Source organism: Acanthaster planci, linkage group LG05 (genome assembly GCF_054643075.1).
Source record: "Acanthaster planci isolate LZ-2023a linkage group LG05, COTS_SCS, whole genome shotgun sequence".
NCBI lineage: Eukaryota > Metazoa > Echinodermata > Asteroidea > Valvatida > Acanthasteridae > Acanthaster > Acanthaster planci.
This window is the reverse complement of record NC_141781.1, coordinates 5,915,283-5,933,016: the sequence shown is the minus strand read 5'-3', so window position 1 is coordinate 5,933,016 and position 17,734 is coordinate 5,915,283. Positions and strand designations below refer to the sequence as shown.

General features: G+C 41.2%; 1 protein-coding gene and 1 pseudogene across 2 annotated transcripts; one reads left to right on the top strand and one right to left on the bottom strand.

The window, feature by feature from the left end:
* Positions 1-400: 400 nt before the first annotated feature.
* LOC110988117 (dimethylglycine dehydrogenase, mitochondrial-like) lies at positions 401-8,485 on the top strand (annotated as a pseudogene). The gene is made up of 9 exons (XR_015425219.1): positions 401-558; positions 1,813-1,967; positions 2,357-2,574; positions 3,207-3,337; positions 3,747-3,964; positions 5,514-5,670; positions 7,258-7,321; positions 7,794-7,945; positions 8,236-8,485. The product of XR_015425219.1 is annotated as a dimethylglycine dehydrogenase, mitochondrial-like (transcript).
* Positions 8,486-10,108: 1,623 nt separating this feature from the next.
* On the bottom strand, positions 10,109-13,855 carry LOC110988598 (uncharacterized). The gene is made up of 4 exons (XM_022252295.2): positions 13,681-13,855; positions 13,411-13,518; positions 12,512-12,598; positions 10,109-12,215 (listed from the first exon to the last, which is right to left on the bottom strand). Exons 1-4 carry the CDS (start codon positions 13,775-13,777, stop codon positions 12,052-12,054), a joined length of 456 nt encoding a protein of 151 aa, XP_022107987.1. The 5' UTR covers positions 13,778-13,855; the 3' UTR covers positions 10,109-12,051.
* Between the last annotated feature and the right edge of the window lie 3,879 nt (positions 13,856-17,734).

Genomic DNA, 17,734 nt, shown 5'->3' with positions numbered 1-17,734 from the left:
GAGAAGTGTATTCTAATTAAGTTCTTTGTGCTTCTTGTAGAAGTATACTGAAGGAATCAAGTTCAACAATTAAAATCAAATAACTGTAACACAAGTATTTTCAAGATGTATCTTTGCGTTGGGGAGATGTTAATTTATACAAGGGGTTTTGCGCTTAACCAACATGAATATTAACGCACATTCTTCAGTTTTTAAATGCATTATCTTTTACCCATTTTGAACTAGCCTGGACAACTAATATGCATGGCAGGTCGACTTTGTGTTGAGTTTTGGCCTTCACTGACAATTCTCATCACTGTTATTTGACCAAGTGTGAAGAATAGTGTTTACGTTAGAAAAGGGGGAAAAACAGATTCAAATCCCACCACCTGAATACGAACTTTGGAACAGTTGTAATTTGATGGCTAAATTTGGTTGTCAAATCATTTTATTTTCAAGTTATGGCATCATCCATTCGGAGGGTTATGGCAAGTACATAAGCAATTGGATGATAGACGGGGAGCCACCATATAATCTGGTAGAGTTGGACGCCAATCGCTTCGGCAATTGGACAATAAGGTCAGTTGTTACACCATTACCTTGAGGAGAAACATCTTGTTTAGAATCTCTTCCCATGTCCAAATGTCATACATGTAGCTGAGGCTAGAAATATACTCATGAGATTCTCTTTCCAGCGGCTGAAGCCTTTTGCCGTAGACACAGCCACACTTGAAAGCCGGTTGTGTCCCGCATTGTCGTTCTGGAAACTGCTTTTCGTGGGTATTGGGTTGTGCCATTCTACTGAAAGCTGGTCATTTTTACTTTGCTGTTTGGCCTTGTGTGAACCATTGTGCTGGCACTAACAAAAGAAGCAGGGTGTAATAAAAATGGACGCTTATTGTTAGTGCAATGTGTTTCTTTTGTTACATGTCCGTGGTGTGGCCTTGCTGTGCGGACGTGCAAACAAAGCTGGGCTACGTGTTGCAGGTTGAATACTTTTTGTGAATCTTTCACTAGGTAGTCCCTCTTTGTAGAAAAAAAATTAAGAGGCATATTGGAGTCAGGGTTATCGATGGGAAATAGTCAATAAAACCATTACGGTAACAAAAAGGCAGTTTATAGAAATAGGGTTAAAGTTTTAAAAGAAATTAGTCATTGTTTCTAGTTTTCTTGAAAGGAACACCCATACTAGGTAGATAACATTAATGTGTGTCTTTTGATCCTAGCTCAGTAACTCGTTTTGTAAGTATGCCACGCTATGCATGCGCAGTTCCTGCACCCGAGAGCAGATGAGTTACTTGAGGTATAGACTAGCTCAGGAATTTGTTCAGCAAGAAACAGGTTTCCAGCAATGCATTGTGTACGCCTATGTCTCTTATGACTTGTGGCCTGCTGTAGTTTGTTTGGTGCATAAATTTGAAGGCCTCTTATCCATCTGCAACATTAGACCCGCAAGTAAGCATGGAGTATTTATAAAAGTACAGTTGGATGTGTTAGCCCGACACTGTCGGGTTTTAACACCATGTTATCCTAATTAACTTTCGGCTTTTTGAAATTGGTTCATCAAATAATGGGGGACACACTGAAATCCAGGAATTGTTGATAGCACAGCGTCATGCGGTATTTCTACATTATACCGTCACGGTTATTGCAACTCCTTGCTTTGTCTGCCCAAATCGAGAACACTTTGTGTTCTTGGAAGGCGCCATTCGAGAAGTTCTTCATTGGGTAGGTACAGCTACCTTCTTTTCACCTGCCGTGCCACCACTCCGCCAAGTTGTTTTCACCCCAAAGAGCATCTTTCAGAAATTTCAAAATGTTTGTTAATTGTAGGGAGTACACGAGCATCAAGACCCGTGAGACATACGGGATGAACAACGCCATCGGCTGGCGCCACGAAGAGCGGTGGGCGGGCAGAACAACCAAGCGCGTCAGTGGAATATATGACAAGCTGAAATCCCGAGGGGCCGAGTTCGGATTTCGTTCAGGTGGGTTCAACACGGTGGTAACAGTTTGAAACGTTGTCACTCTTGAAGACAAACCCACTCTGTCTCTAATTCCGACCGACGATTCAAATGTACATGTAGTTTTATCATTTTAGGGGGATGGATGCTGAACTGCAAAAGTATTTGCAGTCAGTAATATAATCCATAATGACTCAGAACTTCAACCATTCTGCCATTGATTTCCTGCTCAATGATTGACTTCTTGCAGGCACATGCCAACCATCTTTCATATCTATTTTCACTGTCATCGCTATTTTTATGGCCATTCTCAGTCCTTCAAATTGTTCTCAGCTTTCAGATTGTTCAATTTTATACCAAATTGGGAAAAATCAATAAAGTAGTGTATATCTGTTTGGTTACTTTAATTTCAGGCTGGGAACAGCCCCAGTGGTTTGCACTGGATGGCGACGAAGCCGGGTACAAGCCGAGCTTCCGTCGGTCCAACTGGTTCGGACCGATAGGGCGAGAGTACGAGATGGTGATGAAGCGAGCTGGAATCATCGATCTTAGCCCGTCTGCCAATATACAAGTGACGGGAAAAGATGCCTACAGATACCTGGACAACCTACTGGCCAACAAACTGCCGGCTGTAAGGACTTTATCCATTTCTAGTCTTGTTGGTGACCACCAGTGTTGTGGTTGATTACCTCACTCGTGTTTTTTTCCATTAGGCACCAGAAAAGGACAGTTCTAAGTGTTTGAATTTTTAACATTGGCTTAACAGAATAGTATGATGGAAATATCTTTGTCACAATTTGTACACAGCTGGTGGCTTACATGGAGCTTGGTATTTTGTCACTACTTGTGAAGATTTTGCTATTATGTATTTCTGGTAATAAAATCAAAGGTTTCTCAAAAGTTCAGTCACGATAGCTCCTAATTCCTAACATACATAAAGAAAGGAGGCAGAGGAGATACCGAGCTTTCTTGAAATACAGCAGGGAAACGAATGTTCAGTTTCAGAAGTAGGGGAAATTCATGGGGTCGTTTCTAGAAACTAGATACCAAGCCTCTGTATTCACATGGGTGGGATTTGAACGTGGGTAGCAAGGTGGAAGTTAAGAAAGTATCACTGCACCAACCTGACACACCCCTACTTGATCACAGTAAGGAGTTAGTGCCGACTTGCCTCTCCCACATAAGCCACTGGCTATGTCGGGCATGGGCAAGCAGTACCTCAAACAAGGAGTGATTGGCACCACTGTCTTTTACCAAGCGTAGGTTGGTCGATGCACCCTTTGCCCCATGCTGTCACCTAAGGGAAAGGTCTACTCCGAGGTAACAGTAAGCCGACTGGCAGAGGACAATTTCCTCATCATCACACATTCTGGTTCAGGGTTCCATGATCTCAGGTCAGTCTTGTCTGTATGTACATTTATTTGTGGAATATCTCCTTTCTCTGTCTCCTATCAGGAAGAAAAGAGGCACAAAGGTTAACAACTTGTTGGAAGAAGAAACCGTTACTTCAGATTTGAAAACTACAGAAATTTGAAGAAACAGCAAAACTTTAATTGTTACTGTAAATTTGATTGCTTCATGGATGTCTAAAAGAATGTACGACATACGATAAATGGAATGAATATGGAGTATCGCCGTTATGTACACAATGAGGCATCCACGCAATTAAGAAAACACCTTCAGAGTCAACTGTGCTATGAAGGTATATAACAACACATTCAGATCAAAACTGTGGATGCAAATGGCTGCTGCTGGAATCAAATGTAGTATTTGGAGATTTGTTTCTAACTTGTCCAAAACCAGGTGGATGGAGGATTTTGCCTGGAAAGGCAACTACGAAGTCAGCTTAAACAACTTCACTGACAGCATGGCCTGTCTCTGCCTGGCAGGGCCGTTGTCTCGCGACGTGCTGGCTCTCATCACTGACGCCGACCTGACCAATGATGCATTCGCCTTCATGGACGTCAAGGATATCACTGTCGGCAATGTGCTTGTCACTGCTGTCCGAATCTCCTACACAGGTAATGCAAACCGACTTGAAGATGCTGTTGATTGCCAGAAGACATAAGCATCATGAACTGGACACATTTTATGACACCTCACGCACAGATTCTGTATTTTGATTTGCTGAGAGCCAGTCACATTACACATGCTATATTGCTGCCCATGGGCAAAAGGACTTCATCCATAGCAACCAAACTACTACAGGCATAACAACTGTCGCATAGAGGTGTGCACACGTTCCGTATGTACCCAAAAGCTGACAACAAAAATGGGACCAAACATTTTGTAAAGAGGTGGTTTGGAAAAGGGGCTTGTGAATTTTCAACAAAGTTATTTCAACAATTATTTCAGTCATCATTCTATCTGTATTGAGGGTATATCAGCTGGAATCAGTGTCAGCACTGGGTCGAAGACTAACAAGGGAGTTGCAGGCAGCTGCCTGACAGCCCACATCTGGAGGGAGGAAAGAGTGAGAAGCAATTAATCAGAATAACTAAACTCAAGAAGAATCTGTGAAAAAGAATCTTAATACATGTACTGCTTTATCTCATGATACAGTAAAACTGGCAACCCTCGGTAATCCAGAATAGTCATAGTCTCCCCTTCAGGACTGATTCACAGATTACCTTGAAACAGCACTTTCACTTCACAGATCAACGCAGTTAATCTTTATATGAAAGCTTTGAGGAATTTTGAGTTAAGACAGGCAGTTATTTATGTTATAAAGGAATAAAACGAGTTGCCCTTTAGGGTTATTTTGTCATTTCCCTTCTGGATCTACTCAATCTATTTGTTTCAACTTCATTGCTAGCTTCGGTCTCTGGCAGATAGGCATCTGAACATGGCATGAATTCGAAATTACCACAGAATAAACTCCCCAGTAAAATCAAAGGTCTTTGATTGTAGTCTGATTTGCCCAGATGCGACCGAGACCTCACTGTGAGTTTGAAAAGGGAAATTTCCAAGCCCTCAAATTTTGATAGCAGTGGATATTCAGCCCTTGCTGGATACGATATTTTGCTGGACACTATGTGCAGTTAACTGTTTTTGTTTTTTTTCACTTGTGTCAGCCTATAGGCAGGGTCGTCACCGCTATCACTGCACAATATGTTTATGAAAAATAGTGTGATTTCAAATGCACATTATTTCAGGTAAAACTAAGAAAATTTAAGAAAATTTAAGGAAATTTCAGGAAAAATCCTTGAAAAAAAATTGAGGAGTGGAAACATTGATAGGCAGCTCAGCAGTAACTGCCTATGTGTGAATTGAAATGACTGCACGGCCATCTTAGGATATTCAGTACAATATGGCCGCCAAATTCAGTCCATTCAATAATTAAAGTGCATTCATGCACGGCGCTAAAGCCGATGACTTGAAAACTGCCATATTGTATTGAATAGCCTGGATGGCGGTGCAGTCGCTATAATTCGCAGAGAAGAGCTGCCTTTCCAGTGTATAGAGAGCAATGGCGCTGTCCACGCCCCCATGATGGACCCTCTAGGCTATGGTAAGTTTATAATCTAGGCCTACAGCATTACTGTCTAAAGGAAAGTGTTTGTCCCTAAGGTGAACTTGGCTGGGAGTTTTATCACAAGGCAGAGGACAATGCCAAGCTCTACGATGCTCTGCTCGAGGCAGGAAAGCCCTTGGAGTTGGAGACTTTGGAACATTTGCGATGAACACCATGCGCATTGAGAAGGGATTCCGCGCATGGGGACGAGAGGTAGGCCCAATTACAGAACTGGAAAGACATTATGAGGCAAAGGCTCCAGACAGTTGCCATGAAACGGCCCTGCAGGTCCATCACTGGTCATTCAATCTTTAAAGTCAACAATCTATTTCGAATGAACCTTGGTAAAGCTTTAGTAATTGGCAGCCCCTTACTGATGACGGGGGTGGAACTTGTTTGGAGAGGGTCGAACTTTTGAAAATGTTTGTATGTGACCTTTCATGCCCCTCCGAAGGGGTGAGGCTAAATTTGGGGGTTTTATACACACACTTTCGAGGGAAATGACATTCGCCTTTTTCGTTGTTCTCAAGAATATTTAGGGGAGGGAGATTTTCTTTTTTTGGTGCGTAGGCTGCCGGAGCCCCCCCCTTCCCCAGCTCGCTTCCGAGTTTTTCTCGTCGGTGGATCTTTTTTGTGTGTGACTGTAATACACCGTAATTTTCAGAACAATACGCTGCTGCTTACGTTGATTCTCACACTGAAAATATCCAGGTTATACGGCAACATTTGAAAAATGAAATTGGTCTCGCCGCGCTGTGCCTGTTGCCGCCGCCGTGACCAGCTATGTGCCGCTTTGCAGGCTGCAAAGTGGTGTAGCGCTCCAGGCGCCCTGACAAGTCGGTCATGTTTTTGTTGGTTGCCATTTGCACTGGCTCTTCTCACGTGTTGCAAATTGAAGGAAACCAGTCTAGAGAGACTGAATAGCCTCTTAAATTTACCGTAAGTACCATTCACACCTCAAAAATCGTCCACATGTGGTGCGTCTGTTTGTTTTTGTCTTTTACGGTTGTGTAATCCATGTTGTTTATTATTTCACTGGTCATTTGGTGACTGTTTAAAAAACCGCTGCATGGCCCACCCAGCAAGGACACTAATCAATATTTTACCTCCAACCTCACAAAAGGTGAAATCTAATCAAACTCAAATTATTTTGATTCATAAATGTTGATTTCTTATACCCGCTACAAAGTTCCGATAAAATTTTATTTGGGCCCGGTTTTCCGAATTTTCTTTCACAAGTGCAAAATGAACTCTTTCGAATGCGCCTCAAAATATTTTGTTACAAATTTTAATTAGGTGAAGGAGTGGAGGTTATAAGATTTTATCAATTTTATAGAGCTTCTGAAATTTGTGGAGTTTTCTGAGATTTTTAATAATAATGTTCATGCTACTCGCTCGTCACCCATGCGTCCGCTTGAGGGCGCTGGGGAAAGAGCAAGTTCATACCAGGCCAATTTACGACAAGCCGCCGTGAATATTCAAAACTGAAATATACAAGTCTTGCATGCATCCTTCGGTTCGCGACAAACATGCCACTTGTTCCAAAGAACATTATGATAGGCATTTGTATAAAAATGTGTTATCACAGTGGCAAAAAATTCACTTTTGGGTTTGACGACCCCCCCCGTCAGGTCAGGCAACGGGCCTGTTTTGGGGGACATGGCTGATTGCTTCATGATTGCTCCATTTCGGAGACACCAACTCAACTGTCACGCATGGATGTGTAGTTAATCTGTATAAAAACTTTCCAGTTTCATTTACAATGTAAAAGTTCATTCAAACTCAATGTTTTTCTTGCAGATGTTGATGGACTATAGCCCATTAGAAGCTGGGCTGGGACCATTCATCAAACTCGAAAAGTTCAGTTGGAAAAATACATCCAGCAAAAGAGGAATGTGCGAGGAGGATTTAAGCCAACTCACATATGGTTAGAATATCTTACTAGTGGCCCAATCTAACAAAATGAGGTTTACGATTGGTGTTAACAGTTAGAATATCGCATCAGTGGTTCATTCTAACAAAATTATACTTAACATTTAGGAGGACTCCCAACTCCCATGCAGTTAGGATATATCAGTGGCCCGATCTAACAAAATGAGGCTTAGGCCTAAGTCACAAAGGCTTGTACCTTATGAGAGGACCCTCCATTACAAACCTATTTTCTACATCATTGGAGTATAACAGCTGTTATCCAGTCAAACAAAACGCCGAGGTTGGAAATATGAGACCAAAAGTCCAAAACCAAATCCACAAGGTATCCGTTGCACGATATAAACCCATCACCATAGCGAAAATGACAAGGCTTCGGAGATTCTTCATCCCCCCGCGCAAAAAAGTCACCCTTTTTCAGGAGTCCGACTTTGTTGGTAAGGCGGCCGTTCAGAAGGTGAAAGACGAGGGACTTCTGCGTAAACTGGTTCTGCTGACGGTGCCCAACACTGACAATGTTGACCCTGAAGGCAACGAGACACTCTGGCTGAATGGCAAGGTGAGGGGAAATGGTGGTCCTGATTGGTTGCTTCTTGTACATTACGGTAGCAATGGTAGCCCCTGTGACTTCGCCTTCATACCTAATCTTGAAGTCATGATTTAGTAATTTTCATCACAGTACTCATTTCGCATCAGGCAGACTATACATCGTTTATTTTAGTGACATTCACATATTGTCTGTATTGTGAAAAACTTTCAACATCATACAAAACAGTACACCATTACTCACTTTGTGTTTGTGTGTAAAATAACCTTTTTAAAAAACTTTTTGGTCAAATTTATTGGTAGGTTGTCGGCAACACCACATCAGGTTGTTACAGCTTCCACCTCGGCCAGAGCATCTGCTTCACTTACCTGCCCATGGAGCTGACGGCAGTTGGGACAGAGGTTGAAGCGGAGCACTTGGGAAAGAAGTACCCCTCGATGGTGACTGAGGAGCCCCTGGTGCTCAATAAGCAAGTCAGAAGCAGGCAGAAATCCAAGTAAGAGGTGAGAGTGTCCAGCCATCGGACCAATGTTTACATAATAGGAATATCAAAGGAACGGTGCTATGGTTTTATCTGAGAATCACTTTTTGTGCATGTTTAAACTCTTCTTCTATGTATGAAAGCTGATTTTTTAGAGTTCGGTGAACTATGAAGTGCACTTTTTAAAAATCGACATTGACCAAGCTTTTTCAGACAAGTGAGGGCGCTGTGACGTAAAGTCAGGAAAACACTTTATTTTGTACATGAATGAATGTTGAAATTTTGAACCTTAAATTTACTCTCTCAAAATTTTCTCGGAAAAAGTTGCTCACTGGATTTTTACCACATGCAGCAATATATTGTCAAAGAAAATTGAAATTAAAAATCTTCGACAGCGAAGTATATAAAGTGTAGCGATTTTTGTGCACAAATCAATGCATAAGTTCTGCTCGTGAACATGCAAATTTGTTAGCACAAAAACCAAAAAGTACCCAAAATACAGATCATCATTGTGGCTATACGTAAAAGTCGCACGTAGAAGAAATTACGTGATTTAGGAATCAGATCAGGCAATGAATGTGTGCACATACCATACAAGCCAGGTTGTCTTCCAAAGGATTAAAAGTGCAAGCTGGTTTCCAATCTTCATTCACACTGTTGACCGTGTGATGAAGGAGTCACTGTGGGAGCCAGTCCAGAATTGATGAAAAGACGTACCTCACTTGTTATCACACACAATGTCACTGATTGACAACTGAGAGTCGTTTATCTTTGAAGCAAGGAGATACTGCCCTTTTCAAATAAAGCCAGATGTTTATCCTGCGTTCATCTCTCACTTTGACTTTTATACAATCAAAAGGCCGATAAATGAATTGAAGTGTTTATAGATAAGATTTGAAGACGTATTCACACTCCAGGCTCCAAATGTATGATATGACTTGAGTAATCTAAGACTGTAAAATCTGTGGAGTTCTAGGGTGTCACATCTATGTGAGGGCATTATTTTAACTCGTGTTGAGAAGGCCGTTTGTATTATCCTCGACATCAGATTTAAACTTCAGAGGCAGCTCAAGACAAGGTGTTAGTTTTATCAAAAAACTGAATTATTTATGGAAACTAAAGAGAAACTGTAATTTATGCTTTAAAGGGGGAACAAACTGCCGTTGATATGAGAACATTGTGTACTTAATGGTTCTGTCTTACTCGAATCCATATTTCTAGTCAATGACGCTCTGAACTCTGCCACGTGTTTCAGTGTATAATTGTCTCTTCCTTAGAATTAACAAGGGCTAGTTAAGTAATTTCTGATGTTGACCAACCTATCACACGTCCTTGGAAGTAGATAAACCAGCACGAGTCACCGTACAAGTCAAGCCTAACGTAATATGTTTCATATTCAAGAGGCTGCCATCTGTAATCATGAATCGTGATTTGTGAACCCTCGTGAAGATGATCTCCTTTAGACAGAGAGCTCATTTTTTAAATCCAAAGCTGCTCTGTATTTGAACGGATTTTCCGGGGGGGGTGTTGACAGATTTGTTGTTGTACTTCACTGCTGCGTGGGTCACCTTAGATCTTTGTGCGTGACACCCTATAAGTACATAATTTCCAGCAGGCCAGCATAAACACTGCATGGTCGTATTGGGCAAAAATGCAAAAGGAACTTTTTAATAGACCTGATAACCTTTTTTGGTCATGTTCCCTGAATCCGTCTCATTCCATGAACTCTTCTACACGAAGCATTTAGACTACTTTCTAACCCGTCCCTCACTGTCGTTTTTCAGTGTTGCTTAATTAAAAATGTTTAGAAATAATGAATTAGCAATTTCAAATGTTTCATCAATGAAAATGAAATTTATCTGTAACATTTCTTTCCTTGCTATAAATTTACTGTTTATTTCCCACAATAGAAAAGTTAACCTCGCTTTCAATTCAAAAGGGCCGATTTGTGAATTAGATCTAATGCGTGGAATGTTGCCCTGGCACCCTTCATCATCACCAGCCCTATCTCCTGGTTTACGTGATTGTATTTGTGCAAGTTACGACCTTATCGTTTGGGTTGCTTTATATAACAGAGCTGAGATTCTTTTGATGACAATGAAGGACATTTCACAATGAGGGAGACTGAGTATCATACCTTCAGTAAATGAAATTAATGAGGTTCTGCAAAAACCTCATCCACATGACGTGCCACTGACAAAGGTTTGACTCGAACAGGAGACAAGGGTCTCTAAAGGTGCCAATTCGATAATCACGTGTCACGTTTCTATTTCCCGCTTTATGATGATGTAAGCCAAGGACCACAGCTTTGACTGTGTATTTATTTCCATATCCACAAGTCTTACACACCGAACCGTATTTTTAATAAATATTTGAATAAGTGGTGTGTATATAATTGGGTAATGAAAGAAAGCCTTGAAAATTTACTGAGGGTAATTATTTGGTGCACAGCAATGAAAATATGAAGAGACAGAATACAATTTGTACTCAATTTTTGTGACATAAGTTTACACATTTGTGCAATCTTTTTCGGTAAATTCGACATGATGAAATTTGGATAATTTTTGGACACTTACATTTAGGGCAATCACCCAAACAATGTTCTGAACATTATCCCGCATGTTATGTTTTTTTTTGGTACTTCATTGTTTCATGACTTTGAGCATTGGTGGCATATGGTTTTCTATTGCTTTATAATTATTTAATCAGATGACGATCGTGCGAGGGTTTTGATACAGGAAGCAAAATACCATTATTTGTAAAAGTGGAGTATTACAAAGTTCTGGAGAAGCAGCTAAAAGTAAAGGGGTCTGTCACACGATTCAATGTGGCAGTCATCTTTATTGGGTGTGATGTAATTTCTACATGTGCTCTGACGGAGAAAGTGGTCTTCCATTTCTTTATATGTGGCACACTAAATATAGCCTTCTTCTTACGGCTTGACAGTTTTTCAGAACCGTCGCCACAAACTCGTTTGTCCTGAATTACATAAATTCACTTATGCCATCTCGATACTGTACTGTGCCCTCTCAAACATTGTATGATCGCCTTTAAAATGGAATACATTTAGCAAATTAAGTTTGGAAGGACAAAAAAGAAGGGGAAATCAATGTTTGTTTTGGTTTTCCCGTTTATTATTCACGGATTGTAGCCACACAGCCGGTGAACGAAACAGTGGTCACTAGGCTGAGAGGTGGGGAAGTCTATTTTCAAATTAGTTCGAAGTTCCTGACGGGGGTGTTTCTATAAACAGAATCAAGTCTAACAATCAAAATCAACTTAGTGTAACACATGTTATAGATAAATCTCACGAGACACCGTTTTCTGCGGGGAGGACATCGCACTCACGGATGTCTCAACTTCAGCGCGAGCGAGAGAGCACCTTGGCAGGTGGTCGAGATACCCTAATGGTCAGAGAGGAATGTAACGCGCGTGTACCACCTGCGTGCGAACAGGAAGGCCTGGCTCGCAGTAATATCAGGATTTGTCTATATTGATGAGACTTCAAACAAGTAAGGTTGACAGCTAATCTAGCAGAATGTTACAGTGTATGCTTTTTGCCATGCTGTGTGGATTTGAAGGCAAAATTGTTACCAACTACGCCTGTAAGCTGCATAGTTGGCAGATGGCGCACCATCTACCACTGGAGGGTAAATCTGCCAGAGGTTTTGCTACCCACACCCTTCACCTTGATCTTTGTTTTGGCCGAGAAAGAGTTGGAAGTCTTCCTGACGTCGACCAGAGACACGCATACCTTGATGCCACTCTTTTTGCCGCAAGATTCATACTTGTCGTCAGTTACTGACAAATGACAATGAAAGAAAGAAATGAGAAAATACCACAGTACATGCATTTTAAAGGAAAACGTAAAATTTCTGTTTCATGTAATCTACCGTTGATGAACAATTCAGCTAATTTCTCCGTGTGGACCGGACTTATGTTTCCAAATATTGTCCTTGTAATTTTGGTGGTGCATGCTGTTGATAAAAACACAGGGGAAGGGGCTCAGCGGGACCCCTGCGCGCCCCACCCCCCGGTGTGCCACTGGTAGGTTTTAAGGCCATGATCTTTATCAAACCGAGAATGGGTGTACCTACCTAAAAATGAAGCACTAGTGACAGTACTTCCCAGGAACTTCAGAGCCATCTTAATACTGTTGGCACTGTACTCCATCGTAGCGCAGGCTGTAACAGTCAACCGTACAATAAAAAAATAACAATCACCTCCTAGTTTGCTGAAACACTTACACGAACAGTCGAAAGTACTTGAAATGAGCAAGCTGTGCGTGACGACGGGATTAACGGTGAGATAACTCGAAGTCGAGGTTTTAAGAAGTTTATACATGTACGATAACCAGTCTGAGAATGAACTTGACAGCGAAGTGTGAACACCTTGTATTAGGTGGTCGCGTTAATCATCACAAGTAAATGTGAACCCGTGTTTTTCAGAAGCAAACTGTATGATTATTACTGTATCGATACATCTGATTTTATGAAATAAAGCTGGAGTAACATGATTATCACAATGAGTCCGTCGAGGCTGTCTTGCCTGGCGGATGTCAGTCTTCGTTCCAAGACGTTACTAATAATTAATACCAGCTGTGTTCGTGCAGTAAGTTTTGCCAGTCAACAGAGGGCGCTATGTGACGGCCGATTGTGCAAGATTATCCACAGACATAAATAACCTTATTAGGTTATTTATGTCTAATAGATTATTGTACGAATACAGACCTCGTCCGTCACATAGCGTCCTCTGTTGACTGGCAAAATATACCGCGCTAAAGCGTTCACGGATAGTAACGTCTTGGAACCAAGACTAGGCTGATGTATGCCCGCACATACGCAAGACATTAAATGGTACATTCGGTCCACACGAGACACAGTTCAAGTACATTGCCATTTTTGTTTCTGTAGGAATGCCAATCCAATTGAAATAATTGTTGATTGTACTGAGTAATTTCTTAGCACTAATACAATTCAAAACACGGCTTACCCACCATTGATCTTTTTGCCAACGACCTTGAATCCGAGGCAACATTTGCACGACCCACTTGAGCAACTGCAACCGTTGGAGTCCAAATAGTTTTTCGTGGCCTCCTTCCAATCTGGAATAAAATTTAGGGGTCGGGGAATGACAACCACCGGATCATGTCCCCAAATTTAGTGCGCAAAATGAGATTAGAACAGATGAGATGATACGAGATAAGACAAGGAAACACACACAAAGGGCACTGGACTTAAATGACCTGAAAGTTTGCAAAACGTACCTTTGTAAGTCGGTGCCTTGTCTCCGTCCTCCCAAGCCTTTGTCTCCTGTGTGTAAGCCACAAGCAGGACTACGGCGACCACCAAGAACAGCTTCATGTTGATACAACTAGGCCTATACCTACAGATGATGATCTTGGATACAAGAACCCGCGCCCAAATACGCTGAGCCTGGTTTGGGGCATCGGTCTTATACCGCTGCGACAGCGTGTTGACCAAGGCTCCGAACTTCAAGAGCAGCGCTGATTGGTTAAACATCATCCTCCCGAACTGTATACCACCTCCAAAAATGGAAGCGTCTATTTGCAATACGTAACAGGGGTGGCTTAAGTCGCCGCTTGGCTAAGGGTGTCATGTAGTTTTGAAAGTAGTCTTTTACTCTAAACTGTTCTTGTTTTCCACTTGAAAACTGTAGTCTAAAAAGAATGGATTTCATATAAACGTCAGAAAAAGCGTTTTTTAATTTTTTTTGTCGGCTGGCTAATCCACAAGCTGCAACAAAAGTCTCCAGTCTCCTAAACTGCACTGAAACCACCTTCCTCGATTTTGAGCTTGTTAATTAAATAATGCAGTTTTCCGGCGCCGGCCTTGCAATGTGTGAGTCCGCTTCATGGCAACGTATTGAAGGTAGAGAGTTTTCAAGGATACTTGGCGTGCACTAGTCCGCTATGAACACACACGAGCTCATGCACTGATATAAGAAAAGATGAACTAGGAAACGCATGATCCCATAATCGAGACACTCCAGTTTGGAGGTTACAACTTTGAGAACAGGAAGTGTCAAATATTGAGTTGAAGTGAACACATGAATTTCATTTTCTTGCAAAGTCTTCGCGATACAAAAAAGTGTATTTGCACATTTTCCCTTAATCAGCCGTCTATTATGATCCGCCCTACATCCTTTTATAACAACCCCTTTATAACATGAGACATTTAAACGACAACAGTGAATCTAGGACATAGTTACAACTGTAACAATGGGTTTGTTTCATCACTTTCAATAAAACAAACCGAAGACTAAATGGCCTTTTTAAAAGGTGATTTTGGACTTTCACGTTATAAAGAAAATGGCCGTATAGATCTCCAAACTTATCAATTTGACTCAAGAGGCAGCAACACCACAATTGATTGACAACACGGCAACAGAAACATCAACAATAACTTTTTCCCTCCTCCACAAATATCTCTTTTAACTTAAAAAAACCCAACCCATTCTGCAAAGAATAATCTGTTATCAATTGTGGACGTAAAGGTTTTTTTTTAGAGGATTTATTTGAGGGGTTATTTTTTAATTAAACCAAGTATTCTACAAAACTCCGGTCCAACCAACAAAAGTCGAATTAAACAGCGAGATTCAGTCGAACAATAGCGCTCTCTGATAATATTGCCGTATACTTCGCAGAGGAGTTGATGGTTGGTGCCACAACAGTTAACAGTAAGCAATTTTTTATTCGATGACTTGGAAACTGCGTGAGATATTTTTGAGTTATTCTTTACAGTTTCCTTTAGATTGAAAGCCAGCCACAATTTGCCGACCACCCAAAACACTCAAATGACGGAAAAAGTGAGGGATATATGAAGATTTGAAGTGTCCGCTGAAGATATCTTGTGCACCCTCCGATTATATGCTCTCCAGAGAGTGACCATGCTCAGGAGGCGGGGAAAAGGCTTGTTGCGATGTTTGCAATCTGTTTATCGCCTTGTTTGCTGCTCAACTTGAAGTTAATTCTGTGTAACACAGGCTCACTTTGCTGCAGCTTCACCTTGAACTGTAATCTCTCTGTCCCATCTGGACCGTGTCAGGTGATGATGATGTTGGTAGTGACCTCAAAGGCCGCCCCGCCTGGACAAAGGACAGGCCAACACGCTTGCTACCTTGACGGTTATCAACGGAAAGCACTTTTATATGCATACCTTGGTGAAACTACCCTGGGGAAAAAATTCAACGATATTTGATCCACCAGTACTTTCCCGAAGCAGTCCCTGTAAATCAACCATCAGTACCTTACATTTTGGCAATGAGAGTTAGTTTACCTCAAGTAGACTTTTAATTTCGACGTCACATAAACATGTACATGTATGCATTCCGTGAAGCTGAATGCTTGATATAATCATAATCTGACCTCAAAAATCCAGTTTTCACCACAATTAACCTTGAATCTGATATACGTGTGTGAATGTAGCTTGAACGTATACCAGTAAATCCACATTAGCGAACCTTGTTTGAAGACCCCAGTGGGGCAAAGACAAAAATTAAACATAAAATTATGGTTTTGCCGTTGCAAGCCCTAATTTTTTTTCTAGCAACAATCACTCAAGGAAGGAAACCGTTGTCTTAGGAGATATGGTGTACGTTCACACAATCAACCTTATCAACTTTGAACTGATGTCCTTATAGAAATAGTGACTTTTCAAGGATGTCCGGTGGTCGCTTTCGACCTTATTAATTAGAACGGATATAGCCCAGCAAGGCCTTTTGCCTGGGTCATTAGGACGATTCGGTTTCGCACAGGGAATGGAGATCTGTATGCGATTAGCAACCCTTTCTTTCAGAAGTCACCGTAAGGTTAATAGATATTGTGCAGGACAAAAAATTCTGTGGCTGTGCGTGGTTTGCTGCTGCTTTGCAAATTCTATCAGCAAATACACGGCAGAGAAGGAAAAGAATTCGACTAGTTTAAATGGCGGGGATGTTAATGCTGGTTTCATACTTCACGCGAATGCGAAAGCGAAGCGAATTAGACGTCGTGAGATTTGTAGCGAAATTCTGTTCCAGTTAAAATGTGTTCAACTTTTGCGAATTCGGCGTAGCGCAATTAATTAATATTTGATCCGAAAAAAAATTTGCATTCATGTTCCCTTTCGCATGGAGTATGAACCGGCCTTCAGTGAAACGGAATTCTGTCCGTTCTTGAACACGATTTTTCCAGTGTCAGTGATATGCTGTTTGCCTATTGTACGAATGCGTTACAGATTTGCGAAATGAAGCCGCCACTAAGTCAAGCATTGTTTGACTTTTTGCTCGACGGAGTACGAGGTAGACAGGGAGGTATTGTTAGCGATTACACCACTGAAGCGATCGCTATCATGAAGAATGACCCCCAGTGATTTAGTTTCAGCACTCCCCGCCCCCCTCCCCCAAGTAGTAAAGTAATGTGATACATGTACTTTTGGACCATCTCTCTGAAATCTCTCTCCAAAGCCACCGTTCTGAAATCTCTATTATCACGCTAAGATTAACTCCGGTTCAATGGACACATTTACTCTCGCATTCTCACGCTGGAAAACCTCACTTTTGTTTTTTGTTTTTTGTATTTTCGTTTTTTCCTTTGTTAGTGAAGCTAATTTCTCTTTTGAAAATTTAGTCCCCTCTGAAGCCATTTATCTTTGCTGCAATTATGTACACAGTGTTGGTCCCTCTACTTTCAAGGCTTGTCACAGAATCAGGATCTGCACTAACTTGGGCATTTGTCAACCAAATGAAGCAATTAAAACGGGTCCTGTGGTTTTATAACTTCACATTAAATTCAACATAAGTGATACCTACTACTCCCAACACCGTTCCTAATTCTTCGAGCCCTTGTTGTATGTAATTGAATGTTGTAAAAACAAGCCTCTTATTTTCTGGGGGTATAGATGCACTATCGTTTGTCTCGCTCTTCCACGATTTATTTTTTTTTTCACCCAGATCAAGTCGCTGACAAACAGTCAGTCTGGTGTTCGTGTCTTTAATTCGGTTCAACTGATGAGATAAAGAGTATCTCATCGAAATTCGAACACACTGATGAATAAAGATAAGTAGGTGAAGTCACAAAAAAGGAAATTCCTTCCTAGGCAGTTATGTCATCTGATGCATAGGACAGGTGTGGGCGTTGTGCATTTCACGCATTCCGCTCTGCAGAGCTTGGTTCAAAAATTTCCCGTAGAGACAGTCTTTACACTTGCTGGTATATAAGTTTCAACACATTTTCTATTCATATAGACCAACTGTTCGTATGTATTCAAATAATGTTAATAAGTCATCGCATAAATTAAATAGAATCCGCGGCAGAGTAA

Coding starts and splice junctions, on each gene's coding strand:
- LOC110988598 (XM_022252295.2), bottom strand. CDS start 13,777: ATGAAGCTGTTCTTGGTGGTCGCCGTAGTCCTGCTTGTGGCTTACACA. Junction 13,519..13,680: donor CAAGGCACCGACTTACAAAG/GTACGTTTTGCA, acceptor ATTTTATTCCAG/ATTGGAAGGAGGCCACGAAA. Junction 12,599..13,410: donor CGTTGGCAAAAAGATCAATG/GTGGGTAAGCCG, acceptor TGACTGTTACAG/CCTGCGCTACGATGGAGTAC.